Source organism: Lagopus muta, chromosome 2 (assembly GCF_023343835.1).
Source record: "Lagopus muta isolate bLagMut1 chromosome 2, bLagMut1 primary, whole genome shotgun sequence".
Taxonomy (NCBI): domain Eukaryota; kingdom Metazoa; phylum Chordata; class Aves; order Galliformes; family Phasianidae; genus Lagopus; species Lagopus muta.
The window spans coordinates 3,544,750-3,567,437 of NC_064434.1; the positions used below are offsets into that span (position 1 = coordinate 3,544,750).

The following is a 22,688-nucleotide window of genomic DNA, read 5'->3' on the forward strand; positions in this document are numbered from 1 at the left end:
AGCTATCTAATGAGCTCATGACTTTGTCGTGTAGTTTTCTTGAGTAAGCAGAGAGAAATCATAACATGAGTTTAAAGCTCCCATGGGCAGATCACCTTTCTTCTTGTCTTTGATTTCAGAGATAAATGGATTAGACTAGAAGACCAAAGTCCATCCCTTTGGTGTTACTGTACAGCAGCAGTAAGGACTGTGCTGTGAGAATGTGTTTCCTGCTCTCCTTCTCTTTGCCTCCTTGTGCCTTTTTGCTAATTTGAGCTACTATCAGGGCTCTAAAGACGTGTAAAATGCTGCTGGTTTTCATTTGCATGAGGTCCCCTCAACAGTGAAATGCCTTGAATGCTTCTAGGGAAGCTGAAGGAAGGAGATGGAGTCACCTTCAGCATTTTCTATACTGCTAGGTAGTGATGATGGGGAAAAAGAGACAGAAAATATGGAATCATTCTGACATCTTATTAGAAAAATATATAATATGAAAATACCTTCAAAAATCAGCCTAGGAACTAGCAGAATGTATTCTTGTTTGACACTTTCACCCATCATGGAGAGAAACAGGGTTTCATCTCTGACAAAGGTACCATGATCACTGCACGAGTATCACTAGAAGGAAGCCATTGTGGAACAGGGGGAAAATAATCTCCCTGTATTCATGGAGTGTGTCAGGGCATGAGTGGGGAGATTGAAGAACCAGCACCTCTGCTTGAGGAGCAAGGCGACCCAAGGGAAAATCCCCTTCTTCCCCAACAAACACAGCCAAGGTTCTACCATGGAAATGCCAGAGTAGACATTTTATTGAAGCAAGGAGTTGCATTTATGATTTCACAGTGCTGATATCTGCTTCAAAGCTAGGGAAGTATTGAATGCTTTTTTTTCTTTTTCTTTTTCTTTTATTCTTTTTGCAGGAGATGTGGTGCCAGCAGGTGTGATGGGGCTGGAGTGCAGAGATGGCATTTGGTAGATGCAGGAAGGATTTCCCAGGAGAAGCCAGGGAATCATCAGGTCCACCTGCCCCTGCATGATAACAATAGAGAGCCTTTCCTTACCCACCAGCAGGTATCCTGTGGTGTAATTCATTTGGGTCAGGGTCTATCTGCTGTATTTCATGGCACCACAATGGAGGCTGCCATGGGACATGAACAACCGCTGGGAACCCTCTGTTCCAGCAGGGCTGTCACTGGAGAAGTGACACACGGTGGGGTCATCAGCTGTGCCTCTCAGCTGTCAGCCATTGCTTGGGGATGCCTTGCACTTCCACGTACCTTATACAGCAAGATCTAATTGCACCACATGATCCAACCCGGTAATATGGTCGCCGACATTGCCCAGGAATGCAGACTCCCCTTAGAAATCTGCAAGCATGCATGGGGCTGGAAAAGGAGGGCTCACCTGCACAGTGGGAAAAAAAAAGGAATTGACAGAGCAAGTGAGCAGAAGTGGATGCACATTCTCTGTACTCTCCAGTTCCTCTCCCCTTATCAGATCACAAGGACCCCCACTGCTCTCTGCTCCCTGGCCCAGGGCTCCCGCTCTGCCCAGCACAGCGCTGCTGCTGATGGCAGCTCCTGGGCTCCAGGCTGTGTCCTGTGTCCCTGCACTGCCCCGGGCTCCATGGAGCACAGCCCCATCCCCTTGCACCTCCTGTACGATTCATGGTCGTGCCGGACCCCTGAGCCGCCCCTGCTCTGGACCGAGCAGCCCCAGCTCTCACAGCCTCTTTACCCAGCAGCGCTGCTGCAGGCCCTGCTGCACCTTGGAGGCCCTGTGCTGGGCTCTCCACACTTGAATACAAGGAAAGGATCAGCTCTGCTGTTTGCTGCTGAGGCTTTGCCCACTGCAGCCAAGATTACCGCTAGCTCTCTTAGCTCAATGAGGGCTCATTGCTCACTCATGCCCCACTTGGGGCCCACCAGGACCCCCAGCTCCTTTCCTGCAGAGCAAGCCGCTTCCAGCCGGCTGCCTGCAGCACTTCCTGGTGCTGGGGTTGTTCCTCCCCAGCTGCAGGACTCGGCACTTCCCCTTGCTGAATTGCACGGGCTTCCTGGCAGCTCACTGTCCAGCCTGTCCAAGTCACATCTCACCTGCAACGCCCTGCAGCACCACAAAGAGCACAGCCAGCAGCAGGTAAAGCATCCTCATGGCCACGGCCGGGATGCAAAATCCTGATCTGCAAGGAACTGACACAACAACACAAAAGGACATGGATTGCTTTTCTGCTGACTGAGAGATGAGCAACAGCTTATAGTGTGCCCCGAATGGCCCCCACCAAAATCTTATACAGTACGGTGAACACCAATAAAGTTTCAGGTGTTCAAACCACTGATGTATCTTGAGGCAAGCACGCCTACCATCTCCTCTTCTTTCAGTTTGCAAGACTTCTGAGACTAGAAGCTCTCACAGTTCCTTTCCTCCCCTATTGCACCAAAATCCGGTCTTTGACTGAGTTTTTGAGTATCGGCCTCCTTCCATTGAGAATTTTAGTCCTGCTTCCGTATGGCACAGCATGTGTTACTTTAAAAGCATCACCAAGTGCTGAACCATTCACCTTCAGCCTGCCGTGGCATCCAGAGACCAAGACAAGTGTCACTGTTCTCCAAGTTGGAGAAGGACACCACTGTCTCTTGAGCAGCAGTGAAAGCCTGACCTCAACCATAAGGGAATTGGAATTCTGGTCAGCTCTGGAGGAAGCAAGGCAGGTTGGAGCACTGAGTGCTGTGCAGATGGCAGCCTCTGTAGGCAGCTGGGCAGTTCCAGGCTGCAAAGAGCTCTGTGTCTCCCAGTGCCCATGGACTGAATGGGAATGAAAGCAAAGAAGTGGATAAAGGCAAGGAGCAGAGGGCACCTGTCCAGAAGCAGCCACAGGAGGGATTACCCAGTGAGGAGGAGGAGGAGCACCGCCGCCTTCTGTCTCTCTTCTCCGGCAGGTTCCCCAGCCCCAAACACTCCTCTTTATGTGAAGATTGAGGGCTCTGGCAGAGCAGCCACTGGCCAATGAAAGAGGACTTTTGCTTCCCAATTGGTGCTGCAATTTGCTGCCTTCCAATGAGGCTGCACTTTGGACAGCTTTGACCACAAATCCCCAGGTCTTGGTGCAATCCCTCTCAGAGCATTCCGCCTCCTGCGAGAGACGTTAGGCCACAGGGCTATGTGAAATACCTGCAAACAGGCAGAATCTGCTGCTCAGGTCCTACTTCTGCCTTCAGGATGAAGTTTTACTCTCGGGGCTGCAACAGCATCTTGGCCATCATTGGCCTGCATAATGCTTTGGACTTTACTGCCATCCTTCGTGTTGTCTTTTCTCCATGTCAAGAGAAGAATGAGTATGACTCCATAGTGCTTTATAATGACCCCATAACAGCTCCATCATGACCCCACTGAGGTCCATAGAGACCCCATAGAGCTTCATAGTGACCCCTTATCAGTTCCCTTGTCACCGCATAGAGCTTCTTTGGGATTTTGGAACAGTTCCATAAAGACAGCATGGAGATCCGCAGTGACCCCATAGTGCTCCAGAATGACCCCATAACATTAACATTACGACCACAATGCAGCTCCATGGTGATCCTATAAGATTTCCATTATGATCCCATCAGAGCTCCAAAGTGACCCCATAGAACTCCACCATAGTGACCCCATAACAGTTCTATTATGGCCCAATAGAGTTTTGTAGTGATCCCTTAACAGTTCCATTACGACCCCATCAGAGCTCCTTAGTGACCCCATCACAGTAATATTATGCCATAGAGCTCCATAGTGACCCCATAAGAGCTCCACTGTGACCCCATAGAGCTCCATAGTGACCCGTGAACAGTTCCATTACAACCACATAGAACTTCATAGTGACCTGATAACAGCTGCATTCTGGCTAAAGGCTGAGTGAACTGGGTCTGTTCAGCCTTGAGAACAGAAGACTGAGAGGGGACCTGATGCAGGTCTGTAAGTGCCTAAGGTGTGCGTTGCAGAGTGACGAGGCCGGACTCTGATCAGCAGTGTGTAGAGACAGGACAAGGGGAAACGGCCAGAAACTGCAGCACAGGAAGTTCTGCACCAATGTGCGCAAGAACTTCTTTACAGTGAGGTGATGGAGCACTGGCACAGGCTGCCCAGGGAGGTGGTGGAGTCTCCTTCTCTGCAGATGTTCAAGACCTGCCTGGATGCCGACCTGTGCGACCTGCTGTAGGGAACCTGCTTTGGCAGGGGGTTGAACTCGATGATCTCTGAAGGTCCCTTCCAACCCCTACAATTCTGTGCTTCTGTGCTTCTGTGATTGCTTGCCTTTCAGCTTCTTAATTATACTGTCGTTAATTCAGTGCTTAGCAGTGTATGAAATAATAACATGGACACATGCAATCTTTCATGCAAAATTTTAGAAGAAAATACATTTTCATCTTTTTCCTCATAGGGGGACTCCTGATTATTTTTTTCCCTGATTATTTTTTTTCTGTTTCAGTGCCCTTTCTGATATCAGCATTCACTTGGTCCTTTACGGGTTGTGCAGACCCAGAGGATAAGTTGCACACCTGCCAACCTCCCATTGATGTCCCAGCTTGCTACAGAATCATAGATATCCAGTCTAAATCTACTCTCTTTCAGTTTAAAGTCATTTTCCCTCATCCTGTCACTACATGGCTTTATAAGAAGTCCCTCCCCAGCATTCCTGTAGTCCCCCTGCAGGTACTGGAATGCCCCCGTGAGGCCCCTTGGATTCTTCTCTTCTCCAGGCTGAAGATCCCCAGCTCTCTCATCCTGTTCCATAGGAGAGGTGCTCCAGCCCTCTGATCATCTCTGTGGCCCTCCTCTGCACCTGCTCCAATACGGTTCCCTGTCTTTCTGGTGTTGTGGGCCTCACAACTCGATACCATACTCTATTTGGGGTCTCACAGAGCAGAGTAGAGGGGCAGAATCACCTCCCTCGCCCTGCTGCTCACACTTCTCTTGATGCAACCCAGGGTACAGTTGGCCTTCTGGTCTGCACGCACACATGGCTGTCTCATGTTGAATCCTTCATCAGTCGGCGCTCCCAAACCCTTCTCCTCAGGGCTGCTCTCAAGTCATTCCCTGCCCAGCCTGTATCTGTGCTCGGGATTGCCCCAACCCAGGTGCAGGACTTTTCACTTGGTGCTGCTGAACTTCCTGAGGCTGGCATGGGCCCTCCTCAGTATCCTGTCCAGTTCCCTCTGGATGCCATCCCTTTTGCTCTGCTTTGTCAACTGTACCACCGGAGCAAAAGGATGTCGTTACCTGGTCCCTGATTCTATGAGACCCATTGGGGATATTTATTGCCCTGGCAGTGCTGGAATGAGGCAGAAGTGCCCAATGACTGCATTGACAGCCGGACATTTCCCCAGTTGGATTTCATGCTGCTCCTGCTAATTGTGGACGCGCCCTGAGGACAAGTGTTGAGTAATGTCACCAAAGGTCACTCCTTCCTTCCTGTCATTTGCAGGGAGGACACGGGGAGAAGAGGATGGCAAGGAGAAGGTGAAGGAACCTCGTGGTGAGAAGTTTGCTGATGAAGATGATTGCTCACCTAACACGGCCAAGGCCACCGCTAAACCACGTCCCTTCGGGACACCTCCCTGCAGCAACCTCCCGTCAGGCAGTAATACAGAGTCATAAAGCCTCAGCCTGCATTTCTGCAGAATGTTCATCTCCACAAGTCACCTCTATGTTGCTGCCTGTGGTGCACGGACATCAAGGAAAAATCCCCTTCTTCCCCAACAAACACAGCCAAGGTTCTACCACGGAAATGCCAGAGCAGACATTTTATTGAAGCAAGGAAGAAATATTTACGATTTCACAGTGCTGATATCTGCTTCAAAGCAAGGGAAGTAGTGAATGCCTTTTTTTTCTTTTTCTTTTTCTTTTATTCTTTTGGCAGGAGATGTGGTGCCAGCAGGTGTGATGGGGCTGGAGTGCAGAGATGCCATTTGGTAGATGCAGGAAGGATTTCCCAGGAGAAGCCAGGGAATCATCAGGTCCACCTTCCCCTGCATGATAACAATAGAGAGCCCTTCCTTACCCACCAGCAGGTATCCTGTGGTGTAATTCATTTGGGTCAGGGTCTGTCTGCTGTATTTCATGGCACTACAATGGAGGCTGCCATGGGACATGAACAACCGCTGGGAACCCTCTGTTCCAGCAGGGCTGTCACTGGAGAAGTGACTCACGGTGGGGTCATCAGCTGTGCCTCTCAGCTGTCAGCCATTGCTTGGGGATGCCTTGCACTTCCACGTACCTTATACAGCAAGATCTAATTGCACCACATGATCCAACCCGGTAATATGGTCGCCGACATTGCCCAGGAATGCAGACTCCCCTTAGAAATCTGCAAGCATGCATGGGGCTGGAAAAGGAGGGCTCACCTGCACAGTGGGAAAAAAAAAGGAATTGACAGAGCAAGTGAGCAGAAGTGGATGCACATTCTCTGTGCTCTCCAGTTCCTCTCCCCTAATCAGATCACAAGGACCCCCACTGCTCTCTGCGCCCTGGCCCAGGGCTCCCGCTCTGCCCAGCACAGCGCTGCTGCTGATGGCAGCTCCTGGGCTCCAGGCTGTGTCCTGTGTCCCTGCACTGCCCCGGGCTCCATGGAGCACAGCCCCATCCCCTTGCACCTCCTGTACGATTCATGGTCGTGCCGGACCCCTGAGCCGCCCCTGCTCTGGACCGAGCAGCCCCAGCTCTCACAGCCTCTTTACCCAGCACCGCTGCTGCAGGCCCTGCTGCACCTTGGAGGCCCTGTGCTGGGCTCTCCACACTTGAATACAAGGAAAGGATCAGCTCTGCTGTTTGCTGCTGAGGCTTTGCCCACTGCAGCCAAGATTACCGCTAGCTCTCTTAGCACTGAGGGCTCATTGCTCACTCATGCCCCACTTGGGGCCCACCAGGACCCCCAGCTCCTTTCCTGCAGAGCAGAGCCGCTTCCAGCCGGCTGCCTGCAGCACTTCCTGGTGCTGGGGTTGTTCCTCCCCAGCTGCAGGACTCGGCACTTCCCCTTGCTGAATTGCACGGGCTTCCTGGCAGCTCACTGTCCAGCCTGTCCAAGTCACATCTCACCTGCAATGCCCTGCAGCACCACAAAGAGCACAGCCAGCAGCAGGTAAAGGATCCTCATGGCCACGGCCGGGATGTGAAATCCTGATCTGCAAGGAACTGACACAACAACACAAAAGGACATGGAATGCTTTTCTGCTGGCTGAGAGATGAGCAACAGCTTATAGTGTGCCCCGAATGGCCCCCACCAAAATCTTATACAGTACAGTGAGCACAAATAAAGTTTCAGGTGTTCAAACCACTGATGTATCTTGAGGCAAGCACGCCTACCATCTCCTCTTCTTTGAGTTTACAAGACTTCTGAGACTAGAAGCTCTCACAGTCCCTTTCCTCCCCTATTGCACCAAAATCCTGTCTTTGACTGAGTTTTTGAGTATCGGCCTCCTTCCATTGAGAATTTTAGTTCTGCTTCCGTATGGCACAGCATGTGTTACTTTAAAAGCATCACCTGCTGCTGAACCATTCACCTTCAGCCTGCCGTGGCATCCAGAGACCAAGACAAGTGTCACTGTTCTCCAAGTTGGAGAAGGACACCACTGTCTCTTGAGCAGCAGTGAAAGCCTGACCTCAACCATAAGGGAATTGGAATTCTGGTCAGCTCTGGAGGAAGCAAGGCAGGTTGGAGCACTGAGTGCTGTGCAGATGGCAGCCTCTGTAGGCAGCTGGGCAGTTCCAGGCTGCAAAGAGCTCTGTGTGTCCCAGTGCCCATGGACTGAATTGGAATGAAAGCAAAGAAGTGGATAAAGGCAAGGAGCAGAGGGCACCTGTCCAGAAGCAGCCACAGGAGGGATTACCCACTGAGGAGGAGGAGGAGCACCGCCGCCTTCTGTCTCTCTTCTCCGGCAGGTTCCCCAGCCCCAAACACTCCTCTTTATGTGAAGATTGAGGGCTCTGGCAGAGCAGCCACTGGCCAATGAAAGAGGACTTTTGCTTCCCAATTGGTGCTGCAATTTGCTGCCTTCCAATGAGGCTGCACTTTGGACAGCTTTGACCACAAATCCCCAGGTCTTGGTGCAACCCCTCTCAGAGCATTCCGCCTCCTGCGAGAGACGTTAGGCCACAGGGCTATGTGAAATACCTGCAAACAGGCACAGACTGCTGCTCAGGTCCTACTTCTGCCTTCAGGATGAAGTTTCACTCTCAGGGCTGTAACAGCATCTTGGCCATCATTGGCCTGCATAATGCTTTGGCCTTTACTGCCATCCTTCGTGTTGTCTTTTCTCCATGTCAAGAGAAGAATGAGTATGACTCCGTAGTGCTTTATAGTGACCCCATAACAGCTCCATCATGACCCCACTGAGGTCCATAGAGACCCCATAGAGCTTCATAGTGACCCCTTATCAGTTCCCTTGTCACCGCATAGAGCTTCTTTGGGACCTCACAATAGTTCCATAAAGACAGCATGGAGCTCCGCAGTGACCCCATAGTGCTCCAGAGTGACTCCATAACAGTAACATTACGACCACAATGCAGCTCCATGGTGATCCTATAAGATTTCCATTATGATCCCATCAGAGCTCCAAAGTGACTCCATAGAACTCCACCATAGTGACCCCATAACAGTTCTATTATGGCCCAATAGAGTTTTGTAGTGATCCCTTAACAGTTCCATTACGACCCCATCAGAGCTCCTTAGTGACCCCATCAATGTAATATTATGACGCCTTAGAGCTTCATAGTGACCCCATGAGAGCTCCTTAGTGACCCCATCACAGTAATATTATGCCATAGAGCTCCATAGTGACCCCATAAGAGCTCCACTCTGACCCCATAGAGCTCCATAGTGACCCGTGAACAGTTCCATTACAACCCCATAGAACTTCATAGTGACCTGATAACAGCTGCTTTCTGGCTAAAGGCTGAGTGAACTGGGTCTGTTCAGCCTTGAGAACAGAAGACTGAGAGGGGACCTGATGCAGGTCTGTAAGTGCCTAAGGTGTGCGTTGCAGAGTGACGAGGCCGGACTCTGATCAGCAGTGTGTAGAGACAGGACAAGGGGAAACGGCCAGAAACTGCAGCACAGGAAGTTCTGCACCAATGTGCGCAAGAACTTCTTTACAGTGAGGTGATGGAGCACTGGCACAGGCTGCCCAGGGAGGTGGTGGAGTCTCCTTCTCTGCAGATGTTCAAGACCTGCCTGGATGCCGACCTGTGCGACCTGCTGTAGGGAACCTGCTTTGGCAGGGCGGTTGGACTCGATGATCTCTGGAGGTCCCTTCCAACCCCTACAATTCTGTGCTTCTGTGCTTCTGTGATTGCTTGCCTTTCAGCTTCTTAATTATACTGTCGTTAATTCAGTGCTTAGCAGTGTATGAAATAATAACATGGACACATGCAATCTTTCATGCAAAATTTTAGAAGAAAATACATTTTCATCTCTTTTTCCTCTTAGGGGGACTCCTGATTATTTTTTTCCCTGATTATTTTTTTTCTGTTTCAGTGCCCTTTCTGATATCAGCATTCACTTGGTCCTTCACGGGTTGTGCAGACCCAGAGGATAAGCTGCACACCTGCCAACCTCCCATTGATGTCCCAGCTTGCTACAGAATCATAGATATCCAGTCTAAATCTACTCTCTTTCAGTTTAAAGTCATTTTCCCTCATCCTGTCACTACATGCCTTTATAAGAAGTCCCTCCCCAGCAATCCTGTAGTCCCCCTGCAGGTACTGGAATGCCCCCGTGAGGCCCCTTGGATTCTTTTCTTCTCCAGGCTGAAGATCCCCAGCTCTCTCATCCTGTTCCATAGGAGAGGTGCTCCAGCCCTCTGATCATCTCTGTGGCCCTCCTCTGGACGTGCTCCAATACGGTTCCCTGTCCTTCTGGTGTTTTGGGCCTCACAACACGATACCATACTCTATTTGGGGTCTCACAGAGCAGAGTAGAGGGGCAGAATCACCTCCCTCGCCCTGCTGCTCACACTTCTCTTGATGCAACCCAGGGTACAGTTGGCCTTCTGGTCTGCACGCACACATGGCTGTCTCATGTTGAATCCTTCATCAGTCGGCGCTCCCAAACCCTTCTCCTCAGGGCTGCTCTCAAGTCATTCCCTGCCCAGCCTGTATCCGTGCTCGGGATTGCCCCAACCCAGGTGCAGGACTTTTCACTTGGTGCTGCTGAACTTCCTGAGGCTGGCATGGGCCCTCCTCAGTAGCCTGTCCAGTTCCCTCTGGATGCCATCCCTTTTGCTCTGCTTTGTCAACTGTACCACCGGAGCAAAAGGATGTCGTTACCTGGTCCCTGATTCTATGAGACCCATCGGGGATATTTATTGCCCTGGCAGTGCTGGAATGAGGCAGAAGTGCCCAATGACTGCATTGACAGCCGGACATTTCCCCAGTTGGATTTCATGCTGCTCCTGCTAATTGTGGACGCGCCCTGAGGACAAGTGTTGAGTAATGTCACCAAAGGTCACTCCTTCCTTCCTGTCATTTGCAGGGAGGACACGGGGAGAAGAGGATGGCAAGGAGAAGGTGAAGGAACCTCGTGGTGAGAAGTTTGCTGATGAAGATGATTGCTCACCTAACACGGCCAAGGCCACCGCTAAACCACGTCCCTTCGGGACACCTCCCTGCAGCAACCTCCCGTCAGGCAGTAATACAGAGTCATAAAGCCTCAGCCTGCATTTCTGCAGAATGTTCATCTCCACAAGTCACCTCTATGTTGCTGCCTGTGGTGCACGGACATCAAGGAAAAATCCCCCTCTTCCCCAACAAACACAGCCAAGGTTCTACCACGGAAATGCCAGAGCAGACATTTTATTGAAGCAAGGAAGAAATATTTACGATTTCACAGTGCTGATATCTGCTTCAAAGCAAGGGAAGTAGTGAATGCCTTTTTTTTCTTTTTCTTTTTCTTTTATTCTTTTGGCAGGAGATGTGGTGCCAGCAGGTGTGATGGGGCTGGAGTGCAGAGATGCCATTTGGTAGATGCAGGAAGGATTTCCCAGGAGAAGCCAGGGAATCATCAGGTCCACCTTCCCCTGCATGATAACAATAGAGAGCCCTTCCTTACCCACCAGCAGGTATCCTGTGGTGTAATTCATTTGGGTCAGGGTCTGTCTGCTGTATTTCATGGCACTACAATGGAGGCTGCCATGGGACATGAACAACCGCTGGGAACCCTCTGTTCCAGCAGGGCTGTCACTGGAGAAGTTGACACACGGTGGGGTCATCAGCTGTGCCTCTCAGCTGTCAGCCATTGCTTGGGGATGCCTTGCACTTCCACGTACCTTATACAGCAAGATCTAATTGCACCACATGATCCAACCCGGTAATATGGCCGCCGACATTGCCCAGGAATGCAGACTCCCCTTAGAAATCTGCAAGCATGCATGGGGCTGGAAAAGGAGGGCTCACCTGCACAGTGGGAAAAAAAAAGGAATTGACAGAGCAAGTGAGCAGAAGTGGATGCACATTCTCTGTGCTCTCCAGTTCCTCTCCCCTAATCAGATCACAAGGACCCCCACTGCTCTCTGCGCCCTGGCCCAGGGCTCCCGCTCTGCCCAGCACAGCGCTGCTGCTGATGGCAGCTCCTGGGCTCCAGGCTGTGTCCTGTGTCCCTGCACTGCCCCGGGCTCCATGGAGCACAGCCCCATCCCCTTGCACCTCCTGTACGATTCATGGTCGTGCCGGACCCCTGAGCCGCCCCTGCTCTGGACCGAGCAGCCCCAGCTCTCACAGCCTCTTTACCCAGCACCGCTGCTGCAGGCCCTGCTGCACCTTGGAGGCCCTGTGCTGGGCTCTCCACGCTTGAATACAAGGAAAGGATCAGCTCTGCTGTTTGCTGCTGAGGCTTTGCCCACTGCAGCCAAGATTACCGCTAGCTCTCTTAGCACTGAGGGCTCATTGCTCACTCATGCCCCACTTGGGGCCCACCAGGACCCCCAGCTCCTTTCCTGCAGAGCAGAGCCGCTTCCAGCCGGCTGCCCGCAGCACTTCCTGGTGCTGGGGTTGTTCCTCCCCAGCTGCAGGACTCGGCACTTCCCCTTGCTGAATTGCACGGGCTTCCTGGCAGCTCACTGTCCAGCCTGTCCAAGTCACATCTCACCTGCAACGCCCTGCAGCACCACAAAGAGCACAGCCAGCAGCAGGTAAAGGATCCTCATGGCCACGGCCGGGATGTGAAATCCTGATCTGCAAGGAACTGACACAACAACACAAAAGGACATGGAATGCTTTTCTGCTGGCTGAGAGATGAGCAACAGCTTATAGTGTGCCCCGAATGGCCCCCACCAAAATCTTATACAGTACAGTGAGCACAAATAAAGTTTCAGGTGTTCAAACCACTGATGTATCTTGAGGCAAGCACGCCTACCATCTCCTCTTCTTTGAGTTTGCAAGACTTCTGAGACTAGAAGCTCTCACAGTCCCTTTCCTCCCCTATTGCACCAAAATCCTGTGTTTGACTGAGTTTTTGAGTATCAGCCTCCTTCCATTGAGAATTTTAGTTCTGCTTCCGTATGGCACAGCATGTGTTACTTTAAAAGCATCACCTGCTGCTGAACCATTCACCTTCAGCCTGCCGTGGCATCCAGAGACCAAGACAAGTGTCACTGTTCTCCAAGTTGGAGAAGGACACCATTGTCTCTTGAGCAGCAGTGAAAGCCTGACCTCAACCATAAGGGAATTGGAATTCTGGTCAGCTCTGGAGGAAGCAAGGCAGGTTGGAGCACTGAGTGCTGTGCAGATGGCAGCGTCTGTAGGCAGCTGGGCAGTTCCAGGCTGCAAAGAGCTCTGGGTCTCCCAGTGCCCATGGCCTGAATGGGAATGAAAGCAAAGAAGTGGATAAAGGCAAGGAGCAGAGGGCACCTGTCCAGAAGCAGCCACAGGAGGGATTACCCAGTGAGGAGGAGGAGGAGCACCGCCGCCTTCTGTCTCTCTTCTCCGGCAGGTTCCCCAGCCCCAAACACTCCTCTTTATGTGAAGATTGAGGGCTCTGGCAGAGCAGCCACTGGCCAATGAAAGAGGACTTTTGCTTCCCAATTGGTGCTGCAATTTGCTGCCTTCCAATGAGGCTGCACTTTGGACAGCTTTGACCACAAATCCCTAGGTCTTGGTGCAATCCCTCTCAGAGCATTCTGCTTCCTGCGAGAGACGTTAGGCCACAGGGCTATGTGAAATACCTGCAAACAGGCACAGACTGCTGCTCAGGTCCTACTTCTGCCTTCAGGATGAAGTTTCACTCTCAGGGCTGTAACAGCATCTTGGCCATCATTGGCCTGCATAATGCTTTGGCCTTTACTGCCATCCTTCGTGTTGTCTTTTCTCCATGTCAAGAGAAGAATGAGTATGACTCCGTAGTGCTTGATAGTGACCCCATAACAGCTCCATCATGACCCCACTGAGGTCCATAGAGACCCCATAGAGCTTCATAGTGACCCCTTATCAGTTCCCTTGTCACCGCATAGAGCTTCTTTGGGACCTCACAATAGTTCCATAAAGACAGCATGGAGCTCCGCAGTGACCCCATAGTGCTCCAGAGTGACTCCATAACAGTAACATTACGACCACAATGCAGCTCCATGGTGATCCTATAAGATTTCCATTATGATCCCATCAGAGCTCCAAAGTAACTCCATAGAACTCCACCATAGTGACCCCATAACAGTTCTATTATGGCCCAATAGAGTTTTGTAGTGATCCCTTAACAGTTCCATTACGACCCCATCAGAGCTCCTTTGTGACCCCATCACAGTAATATTATGCCATAGAGCTCCATAGTGACCCCATAAGAGCTCCACTGTGACCCCATAGAGCTCCATAGTGACCCGTGAACAGTTCCATTACAACCACATAGAACTTCATAGTGACCTGATAACAGCTGCATTCTGGCTAAAGGCTGAGTGAACTGGGTCTGTTCAGCCTTGAGAAGAGAAGACTGAGAGGGGACCTGATGCAGGTCTGTAAGTGCCTAAGGTGTGCGGGGCAGAGTGACGAGGCCGGACTCTGGTCAGCAGTGTGTAGAGACAGAACAGGGCAAACAGCCAGAAACTGCAGCACAGGAAGTTCCGCACCAATGTGCGCAAGAACTTCTTTACAGTGAGGTGACGGAGCACTGGAACAGGCTGCCCAGGGAGGTGGTGGAGTCTCCTTCTCTGCAGATGTTCAAGACCTGCCTGGATGCCGACCTGTGCGACCTGCTGTAGGGAACCTGCTTTGGCAGGGGGGTTGGACTCGATGATCTCTGGAGGTCCCTTCCAACCCCTACAATTCTGTGCTTCTGTGCTTCTGTGATTGCTTGCCTTTCAGCTTCTTAATTATACTGTCGTTAATTCAGTGCTTAGCAGTGTATGAAATAATAACATGGACACATGCAATCTTTCATGCAAAATTTTAGAAGAAAATACATTTTTATCTTTTTTTCCTCTTAGGGGGACTCCTGATTATTTTTTTCCCTGATTATTTTTTTTCTGTTTCAGTGCCCTTTCTGATATCAGCATTCACTTGGTCCTTCACGGGTTGTGCAGACCCAGAGGATAAGTTGCACACCTGCCAACCTCCCATTGATGTCCCAGCTTGCTACAGAATCATAGATATCCAGTCTAAATCTACTCTCTTTCAGTTTAAAGTCATTTTCCCTCATCCTGTCACTACATGCCTTTATAAGAAGTCCCTCCCCAGCAATCCTGTAGTCCCCCTGCAGGTACTGGAATGCCCCCGTGAGGCCCCTTGGATTCTTTTCTTCTCCAGGCTGAAGATCCCCAGCTCTCTCATCCTGTTCCATAGGAGAGGTGCTCCAGCCCTCTGATCATCTCTGTGGCCCTCCTCTGGACCTGCTCCAATACGGTTCCCTGTCCTTCTGGTGTTGTGGGCCTCACAAAACGATACCATACTCTATTTGGGGTCTCACAGAGCAGAGTAGAGGGGCAGAATCACCTCCCTCGCCCTGCTGCTCACACTTCTCTTGATGCAACCCAGGGTACAGTTGGCCTTCTGGTCTGCACGCACACATGGCTGTCTCATGTTGAATCCTTCATCAATCAGCACTCCCAAACCCTTCTCCTCAGGGCTGCTCTCAAGTCATTCCCTGCCCAGCCTGTATCCGTGCTCGGGATTGCCCCAGCCCAGGTGCAGGACTTTTCACTTGGTGCTGCTGAACTTCCTGAGGCTGGCATGGGCCCTCCTCAGTAGCCTGTCCAGTTCCCTCTGGATGCCATCCCTTTTGCTCTGCTTTGTCAACTGTACCACCGGAGCAAAAGGATGTCGTTACCTGGTCCCTGATTCTATGAGACCCATCGGGGATATTTATTGCCCTGGCAGTGCTGGAATGAGGCAGAAGTGCCCAATGACTGCATTGACAGCCGGACATTTCCCCAGTTGGATTTCATGCTGCTCCTGCTAATTGTGGACGCGCCCTGAGGACAAGTGTTGAGTAATGTCACCAAAGGTCACTCCTTCCTTCCTGTCATTTGCAGAGAGGACACGGGGAGAAGAGGATGGCAAGGAGAAAGTGAAGGAACCTCGTGGTGAGAAGTTTGCTGATGAAGATGATTGCTCACCTAACACGGCCAAGGCCACCGCTAAACCACGTCCCTTCGGGACACCTCCCTGCAGCAACCTCCCGTCAGGCAGTAATACAGAGTCATAAAGCCTCAGCCTGCATTTCTGCAGAATGTTCATCTCCACAAGTCACCTCTATGTTGCTGCCTGTGGTGCACGGACATCAAGGAAAAATCCCCTTCTTCCCCAACAAACACAGCCAAGGTTCTACCACGGAAATGCCAGTGTAGACATTTTATTGAAGCAAGGAAGAAATATTTATGATTTCACAGTGCTGATATCTGCTTCAAAGCAAGGGAAGTATTGAATGCTTTTTTTTCTTTTTCTTTTTGTTTTATTCTTTTTGCAGGAGATGTGGTGCCAGCAGGTGTGATGGGGCTGGAGTGCAGAGATGCCATTTGGTAGATGCAGGAAGGATTTCCCAGGAGAAGCCAGGGAATCATCAGGTCCACCTTCCCCTGCATGATAACAATAGAGAGCCCTTCCTTACCCACCAGCAGGTATCCTGTGGTGTAATTCATTTGGGTCAGGGTCTGTCTGCTGTATTTCATGGCTCCACAATGGAGGCTGCCATGGGACATGAACAACCGCTGGGAACCCTCTGTTCCAGCAGGGCTGTCACTGGAGAAGTGACACACGGTGGGGTCATCAGCTGTGCCTCTCAGCTGTCAGCCATTGCTTGGGGATGCCTTGCACTTCCACGTACCTTACACAGCAAGAGCTAATGGCACCACATGATCCAACCCGGTAATATGGCTGCCGACATCGCCCAGGAATGCAGACTCCCCTTCGATGTCTACAAGCATGCATGGGGCTGGAAAAGGAGGGCTCACCTGCACAGTGGGAAAAAAAAAAGGAATTGACAGAGCAAGTGAGCAGAAGTGGATGCACATTCTCTGTACTCTCCAGTTCCTCTCCCCTAATCAGATCACAAGGACCCCCACTGCTCTCTGCTCCCTGGCCCAGGGCTCCCGCTCTGCCCAGCACAGCGCTGCTGCTGATGGCAGCTCCTGGGCTCCAGGCTGTGTCCTGTGTCCCTGCACTGCCCCGGGCTCCATGGAGCACAGCCCCATCCCCTTGCACCTCCTGTACGATTCATGGTCGTGCCGGACCCCTGAGCCGCCCCTGCTCTGGACCGAGCAGCCCCAGCTCTCACAGCCTCTTTACCCAGCACCGCTGCTGCAGGCCCTGCTGCACCTTGGAGGCCCTGTGCTGGGCTCTCCACACTTGAATACAAGGAAAGGATCAGCTCTGCTGTTTGCTGCTGAGGCTTTGCCCACTGCAGCCAAGATTACCGCTAGCTCTCTTAGCACTGAGGGCTCATTGCTCACTCATGCCCCACTTGGGGCCCACCAGGACCCCCAGCTCCTTTCCTGCAGAGCAAGCCGCTTCCAGCCGGCTGCCCGCAGCACTTCCTGGTGCTGGGGTTGTTCCTCCCCAGCTGCAGGACTCGGCACTTCCCCTTGCTGAATTGCACGGGCTTCCTGGCAGCTCACTGTCCAGCCTGTCCAAGTCACATCTCACCTGCAACGGCCTGCAGCACCACAAAGAGCACAGCCAGCAGCAGGTAAAGGATCCTCATGGCCACGGCCGGGATGCAAAATCCTGATCTGCAAGGAACTGACACAACAACACAAAAGGACATGGAATGCTTTTCTGCTGGCTGAGAGATGAGCAACAGCTTATAGTGTGCCCCGAATGGACCCCACCAAAATCTTATGCAGTACAGTGAACACCAATAAGGTTTCAGGTGTTCAAACCACTGATGTATCTTGAGGCAAGCACGCCTACCATCTCCTCTTCTTTGAGTTTGCAAGACTTCTGAGACTAGAAGCTCTCACAGTCCCTTTCCTCCCCTATTGCACCAAAATCCTGTCTTTGACTGAGTTGTTGAGTATCGGCCTCCTTCCATTGAGAATTTTAGTTCTGCTTCCGTATGGCACAGCATGTGTTACTTTAAAAGCATCACCTGCTGCTGAACCATTCACCTTCAGCCTGCCGTGGCATCCAGAGACCAAGACAAGTGTCACTGTTCTCCAAGTTGGAGAAGGACACCACTGTCTCTTGAGCAGCGGTGAAAGCCTGACCTCAACCATAAGGGAATTGGAATTCTGGTCAGCTCTGGAGGAAGCAAGGCAGGTTGGAGCACTGAGTGCTGTGCAGATGGCAGCGTCTGTAGGCAGCTGGGCAGTTCCAGGCTGCAAAGAGCTCTGTGTCTCCCAGTGCCCATGGACTGAATCAGAATGAAAGCAAAGAAGTGGATAAAGGCAAGGAGCAGAGGGCACCTGTCCAGAAGCAGCCACAGGAGGGATTACCCAGTGAGGAGGAGGAGGAGCACCGCCGCCTTCTGTCTCTCTTCTCCGGCAGGTTCCCCAGCCCCAAACACTCCTCTTTATGTGAAGATTGAGGGCTCTGGCAGAGCAGCCACTGGCCAATGAAAGAGGACTTTTGCTTCCCAATTGGTGCTGCAATTTGCTGCCTTCCAATGAGGCTGCACTTTGGACAGCTTTGACCACAAATCCCCAGGTCTTGGTGCAATCCCTCTCAGAGCATTCCGCTTCCTGCGACAGACGTTAGGCCACAGGGCTATGTGAAATACCTGCAAACAGGCACAGACTGCTGCTTAGGGCACTGCTGATGCTTAGAGCATTGCTTGCCTTTCAGTTACTTAATTTGCTGTCGTTAATTTTGTGCATAGCAGTGTGTGAAATAATAACAGACACATGCAATCTTTCATGCAAAATTTTCGAAGACAATACATTTTCATCTCATTTTTCTCTTAGGGTTACTCCTGATTATTTTTTTTTCTGTTGTTTCAGTGCCCTTTCTGATATTAGCATTCATTTGGTCCTTCCCATGTTGCCCAGACCCTTGCAACCTGGATAAACTGCACACCTGCCAACCTCCCATTTATTTCCCAGGTTGTCACAGAATCATAGAATGGTTTGTGTTGGAAGGGACCTTTAAGATCACCTACTTCCAACCCCTGCCATAGTCACGGGCACCTCCCTCTAGTGCATGTTGCTCACAGCCCCATCCAGCCTGGCCTTGAGTGCTTCCATGGAGGGGCATCCCAAGCCTCACAGGGCAACCTGTTCGGTGTCTCACCACGCTCACATGAAATAATTTCTTCCTGATATCTAGTCTAAATCTACTCTCTTTCAGTTTAAAGTCATTTTCCCTCATTCTGTCACTACATGCCTTTATAAGAAGTCCTTCTCCAGCCCCTGCAAGTATTGGTCCATTTGAGTAAACCTGATTAAAACCCCCAGAGACCAAAGGTGGATGGAGAAACCTAAAACTTTTAAGATGGCCTGGAGTACCATATTTGCCCTTGAGAACAACCTTGGCTATGATACAAGCTTCAAGTTGTATAAAAGTGAATAAATGGAAACATCAGTTGTCATAGGCTGGTAGAAATGTGGACAGAGAGAGTATTTTTAGTGATTACTAGGGACTTAAACAAGTAGGAAATAGAAAATGCAATGTTGCTGCCTTTGGATGAGGAGCAGGACTCGAACTGGTCGTTCCCCTCTGCAGGACTCACATGGATGACTTTCAGCTTCATAATTACTTGGATGGGCTGAAGACAAAGGCAGCTCAGATGCCTTCCATCCTCCCTGAATGGTGCTCTGGGGGTCCCTGCGTGTGAGTGTGCTGTTCCATTGCAGAAAATTGATTGAAAATACTGGGCAGGAGTTGTGATTTCCGGGCAGGGATTGGCCAAGCTGGGTCTGGGCACGTTTCCATGGGACAGGCCAAGGCCAGGACGTTTTCCCAGCTGGATTTCATGCTGTTCTTGCTAACTGTGGACGTGCCATGGGGACAAGAGTTGAGTAATGTTACCAAAGGTCTGTCCTCCCTTCCTGTCATTTGCAGAGAGGACACGGATGGCAAAGAGAAGGTGAAGGAACCTCGTGGTGAGAAGTTTGCTGAGGACTGCCCATCATCAGTGGTAAGTCACAGCTATCATTTGAAATAAAATCCATCATTCCAAGACTTCTACTTCTGCGGCTTAATTAAAATCTTACAAACAAGAAAACATGTACTGCTTGGCGTTCGATCACTGCACTCAGTAATGGTGACTCTGGATGTTTATAATCATTTTATCTGCAAAATGTAATTGGAGTCTGCACAGTGAACTGATGGCGCGAGATGCTTTATAGCTGTTTGCTATTTGTCATAGACGTGCTGCGGTGAGAAGGGAAAGAGGATCCCTTAGCTTTTATTAGAAATATTATTAGGGACTTTATATCACTTTATAAACAACAAAAAATTAATATTTCTTGAATAATTCAAGCTTTTGAGCATTCCTTATCTTGGTTTATGTCACCATCTACATATGCCTGAAACAAAATAGGTAAGAGTTAAATAGGATGGGCATTTTAATCTTTCATCAGCATGCCACAAACAGTGTGCCAGATCATGCAATCACATCCTCTGCAGCTGCTCACAAGAAAAAGAAGGAAAAAAAGGAAAAAAAAAAAGATAAAATTCTAAATGGAAGAGCTGTTGATTTTGTGCTCATGGAAGTTTTGCCTATTAGTTATAAAAGAGACCTAGGAGAAAAATGCTTAAATTATAAGAACTGGGTACAGTTTGAAGGATATTGATACATTTTTATTTTACTTTTGTTATAATTTAAAAATATAAATAAAATATAGGAAGTCCATCAGATTCAAATGTAGGAGTCCTCAGCGCAGCTGATACAGGCTGTTTTTGCATGTGATGGAGAGAAGAGCACTGTCTCCCCATTCTTTTGAATTTTATAGACAAAAAGCACATTTCATATGATCAAGTAAATGTGTTTTCACCTGATCACATTTTCTTGATCATATGAAATGTGCTTCCCTTAAAAAGTGATATTTCAATGGACAGTTTCTAGAAAATTTACTCTCCTGCATAAATGATAGCTTCAATTTGCAAATTTGCATCATACATGATGCTTGGGTCAATAGTCCATGCAGAATAAACGCAGGATTATTTTCTGTGGCATTATTTCCCCCCTAGTGGCTGCTGTGTTTTGTGACTCTGAACTGGGACATGAAGATCCTTTACCTTTTCTTGGCCATTCTCCTTACTGTGCTCCAAAGTTCTTTAGGTAAGAGCTCCATAAAGCCTAAGGAAACACCAAGGGAATCCTGTGAGTACAAACACAGTAAAATAGAAATGGAAAGGGCTTCCATCTTGGCTACTGCTGTAGTAGTTTGGCACACAGGGTGTGACTGCTGGCCTTCTTGCACTGGAAACTGAGAGAATGTAATGTAATGGTGCAGAATACTGGAATACTGCTGCCACACTACAACCCTTGCATGTACTTGGTCTTCTTTGGGAAGGAAAATGAAAAGTCACCATCTCTGCACAGGTTTCATGCGTGTACCTAACAACGAGGCACAGTGTGAGCAGGCAGGAGGGATCTGCTCCAAGGACCACTGCTTCCACCTCCATACCAGAGCCTTTGGGCGCTGCCAGCAAGCAGTGCCGTGCTGCCGGACTGTGGTGAGCTACGGTTGTTCAATGATCAGCTGTCTGATGGGGAATGGGTTTGTTGTATACCTCAGCCAGTACACCCAGAGGGTTTCCTACAGATTTCAAAGGTTCACCAGTATGTTTATTGCAATGCAAAATTATGGGGGGAGAAATCCAACAGAAAAAATCCATGAAAATGTGTGCTCTGCTTCCACTGTTTCTGATACGTAATTTTCAGTTTCATCTTGCTGTGTGATGTTTGCAGCTCATCTTGGTTTTGGAAGTTCTCGTTTAAACTGTGCTCGGTAGTAATAGGAGAGGTATTAAAAAACAGAACAGAACAAAACAGACTAAGCAGTAGATTCGTATAAAGAGATTCTCTATCTTTGTATCAGAGACTTCAAGAAGTGGAGGAAGCTTCGGGTACAGAAGCTTCCAGGCATTTCATGATTAAGTATTTATTCATTCATGGTTATAAGAGCACAGTCTGAAAGTTTATTTCCCCTTCTTTCTTTCTGGAAAGCGGCTGGATGCTGGAAGGGTGGTGATGGAGGCAGCATCCCTGGGGGTGTTCAAGAAACATTTCCATGTTTTGCTAAGGGATGTGGTTCAGTGGGCTGACATTGGTGGTATGTGGATGGTTGGACTGGATGATCTTGGAGGCTTTTTACAATTTTGGTGCTTCTGTGATTCCCTCTTGCAGTACAACTAATGTTTGCCATGACCTCAGACCAGCTGAGCAGCTCTTTTGGTGATGGAAGAGATTCATCATCCTGCTACAAAACCTGGAATGTGGGGCTGAAAATAGGGGTTTAACATGCACACATGCATGCACCAAAGGCTGAATAGAAGAGGAAAGAAAAGTGGCACCTCTGCAAATCTTTGCAAATTGACCTGAAGAGACTCTGACAGTGGTCACTGAACCACCCAGTGAAGACTAATGTTCCTTTTCTTTTCTAAAATAAAATAGTTTTTAGCAAAATCACACTGCATGCCCATGAGAAGATGCAGAGCAGATTCTTGCTTTGGCCTTCAGATCAGATGCTTGCATTTTTGTTTTCTGCTTAGAATTAACAGTAATAGAATTAACACTGAAAGACAGAATCTCCAGGAGAGGCTGAATGCACAACTGAAGTTTTCATATTTTGTAGACCACGTATCTCTACACATTTTAATAAGTGTTCTCCAGAAGACTTGTGTCTGCTCCTGATACCTGCAAGGAATTGCCTTGGTTTGTGTTTTTGCTGGAAGTCCTGGCTCCCATCTCACCCAGGGGTAGTGTGACATGATAAAAAAATCCAAACTCACATACAGACAGGAATATGGACATTTATTACATCTTATTACATCAGTTAGCAATGGCCAACAACAACTTGTACAAACCCCTGTGAGTGTGTTAGCAGAAGGCTGGCACAAAGGGATTGTGTGCATGGACCATGGCACTCCAAAACCAGTTCATAGCAGCTCGTGGGGTGGGCAGTGTGGGTACTTTATCCACTGCTCATCTGAGATCCTTTTGTTCTTTGCATTAGCCCTGTGGTGTGCTAAGCACATGGGACACCATGCCATGCCATCCCTGCCATCCCATGCCATGCTAGCCAGTCCCATACTGTGCTATCCCACCCCACCCCACCCCATTCCACCCCATCCCACCCCATCCCATCCCACCCCAT

At 49.8% G+C, this 22,688-nt stretch overlaps 1 protein-coding gene and 1 long non-coding RNA gene across 7 annotated transcripts; both read right to left on the reverse strand.

Moving 5' to 3' along the window:
• Positions 1-893: 893 nt before the first annotated feature.
• LOC125689082 (gallinacin-6-like) lies at positions 894-17,895 on the reverse strand. The gene is made up of 4 exons (XM_048935885.1): positions 17,832-17,895; positions 17,071-17,166; positions 16,253-16,379; positions 894-1,008 (listed from the first exon to the last, which is right to left on the reverse strand). The coding sequence occupies exons 2-4, from the start codon at positions 17,126-17,128 to the stop codon at positions 993-995; spliced, it is 201 nt and encodes a 66-aa protein (XP_048791842.1). The 5' UTR covers positions 17,129-17,166; positions 17,832-17,895; the 3' UTR covers positions 894-992.
• LOC125689083 (uncharacterized) lies at positions 1,272-12,966 on the reverse strand. Of its 6 annotated transcripts, none has more exons than XR_007375023.1 (3): positions 12,886-12,966; positions 2,076-2,171; positions 1,272-1,383 (listed from the first exon to the last, which is right to left on the reverse strand). It is a non-coding gene; the product is annotated as an uncharacterized LOC125689083 (long non-coding RNA). The 6 variants fall into 6 exon arrangements; XR_007375025.1 differs by having other exon boundaries at positions 12,856-12,930; XR_007375026.1 differs by lacking the exon at positions 12,886-12,966 and adding an exon at positions 7,846-7,886.
• Positions 17,896-22,688: the final 4,793 nt, after the last annotated feature.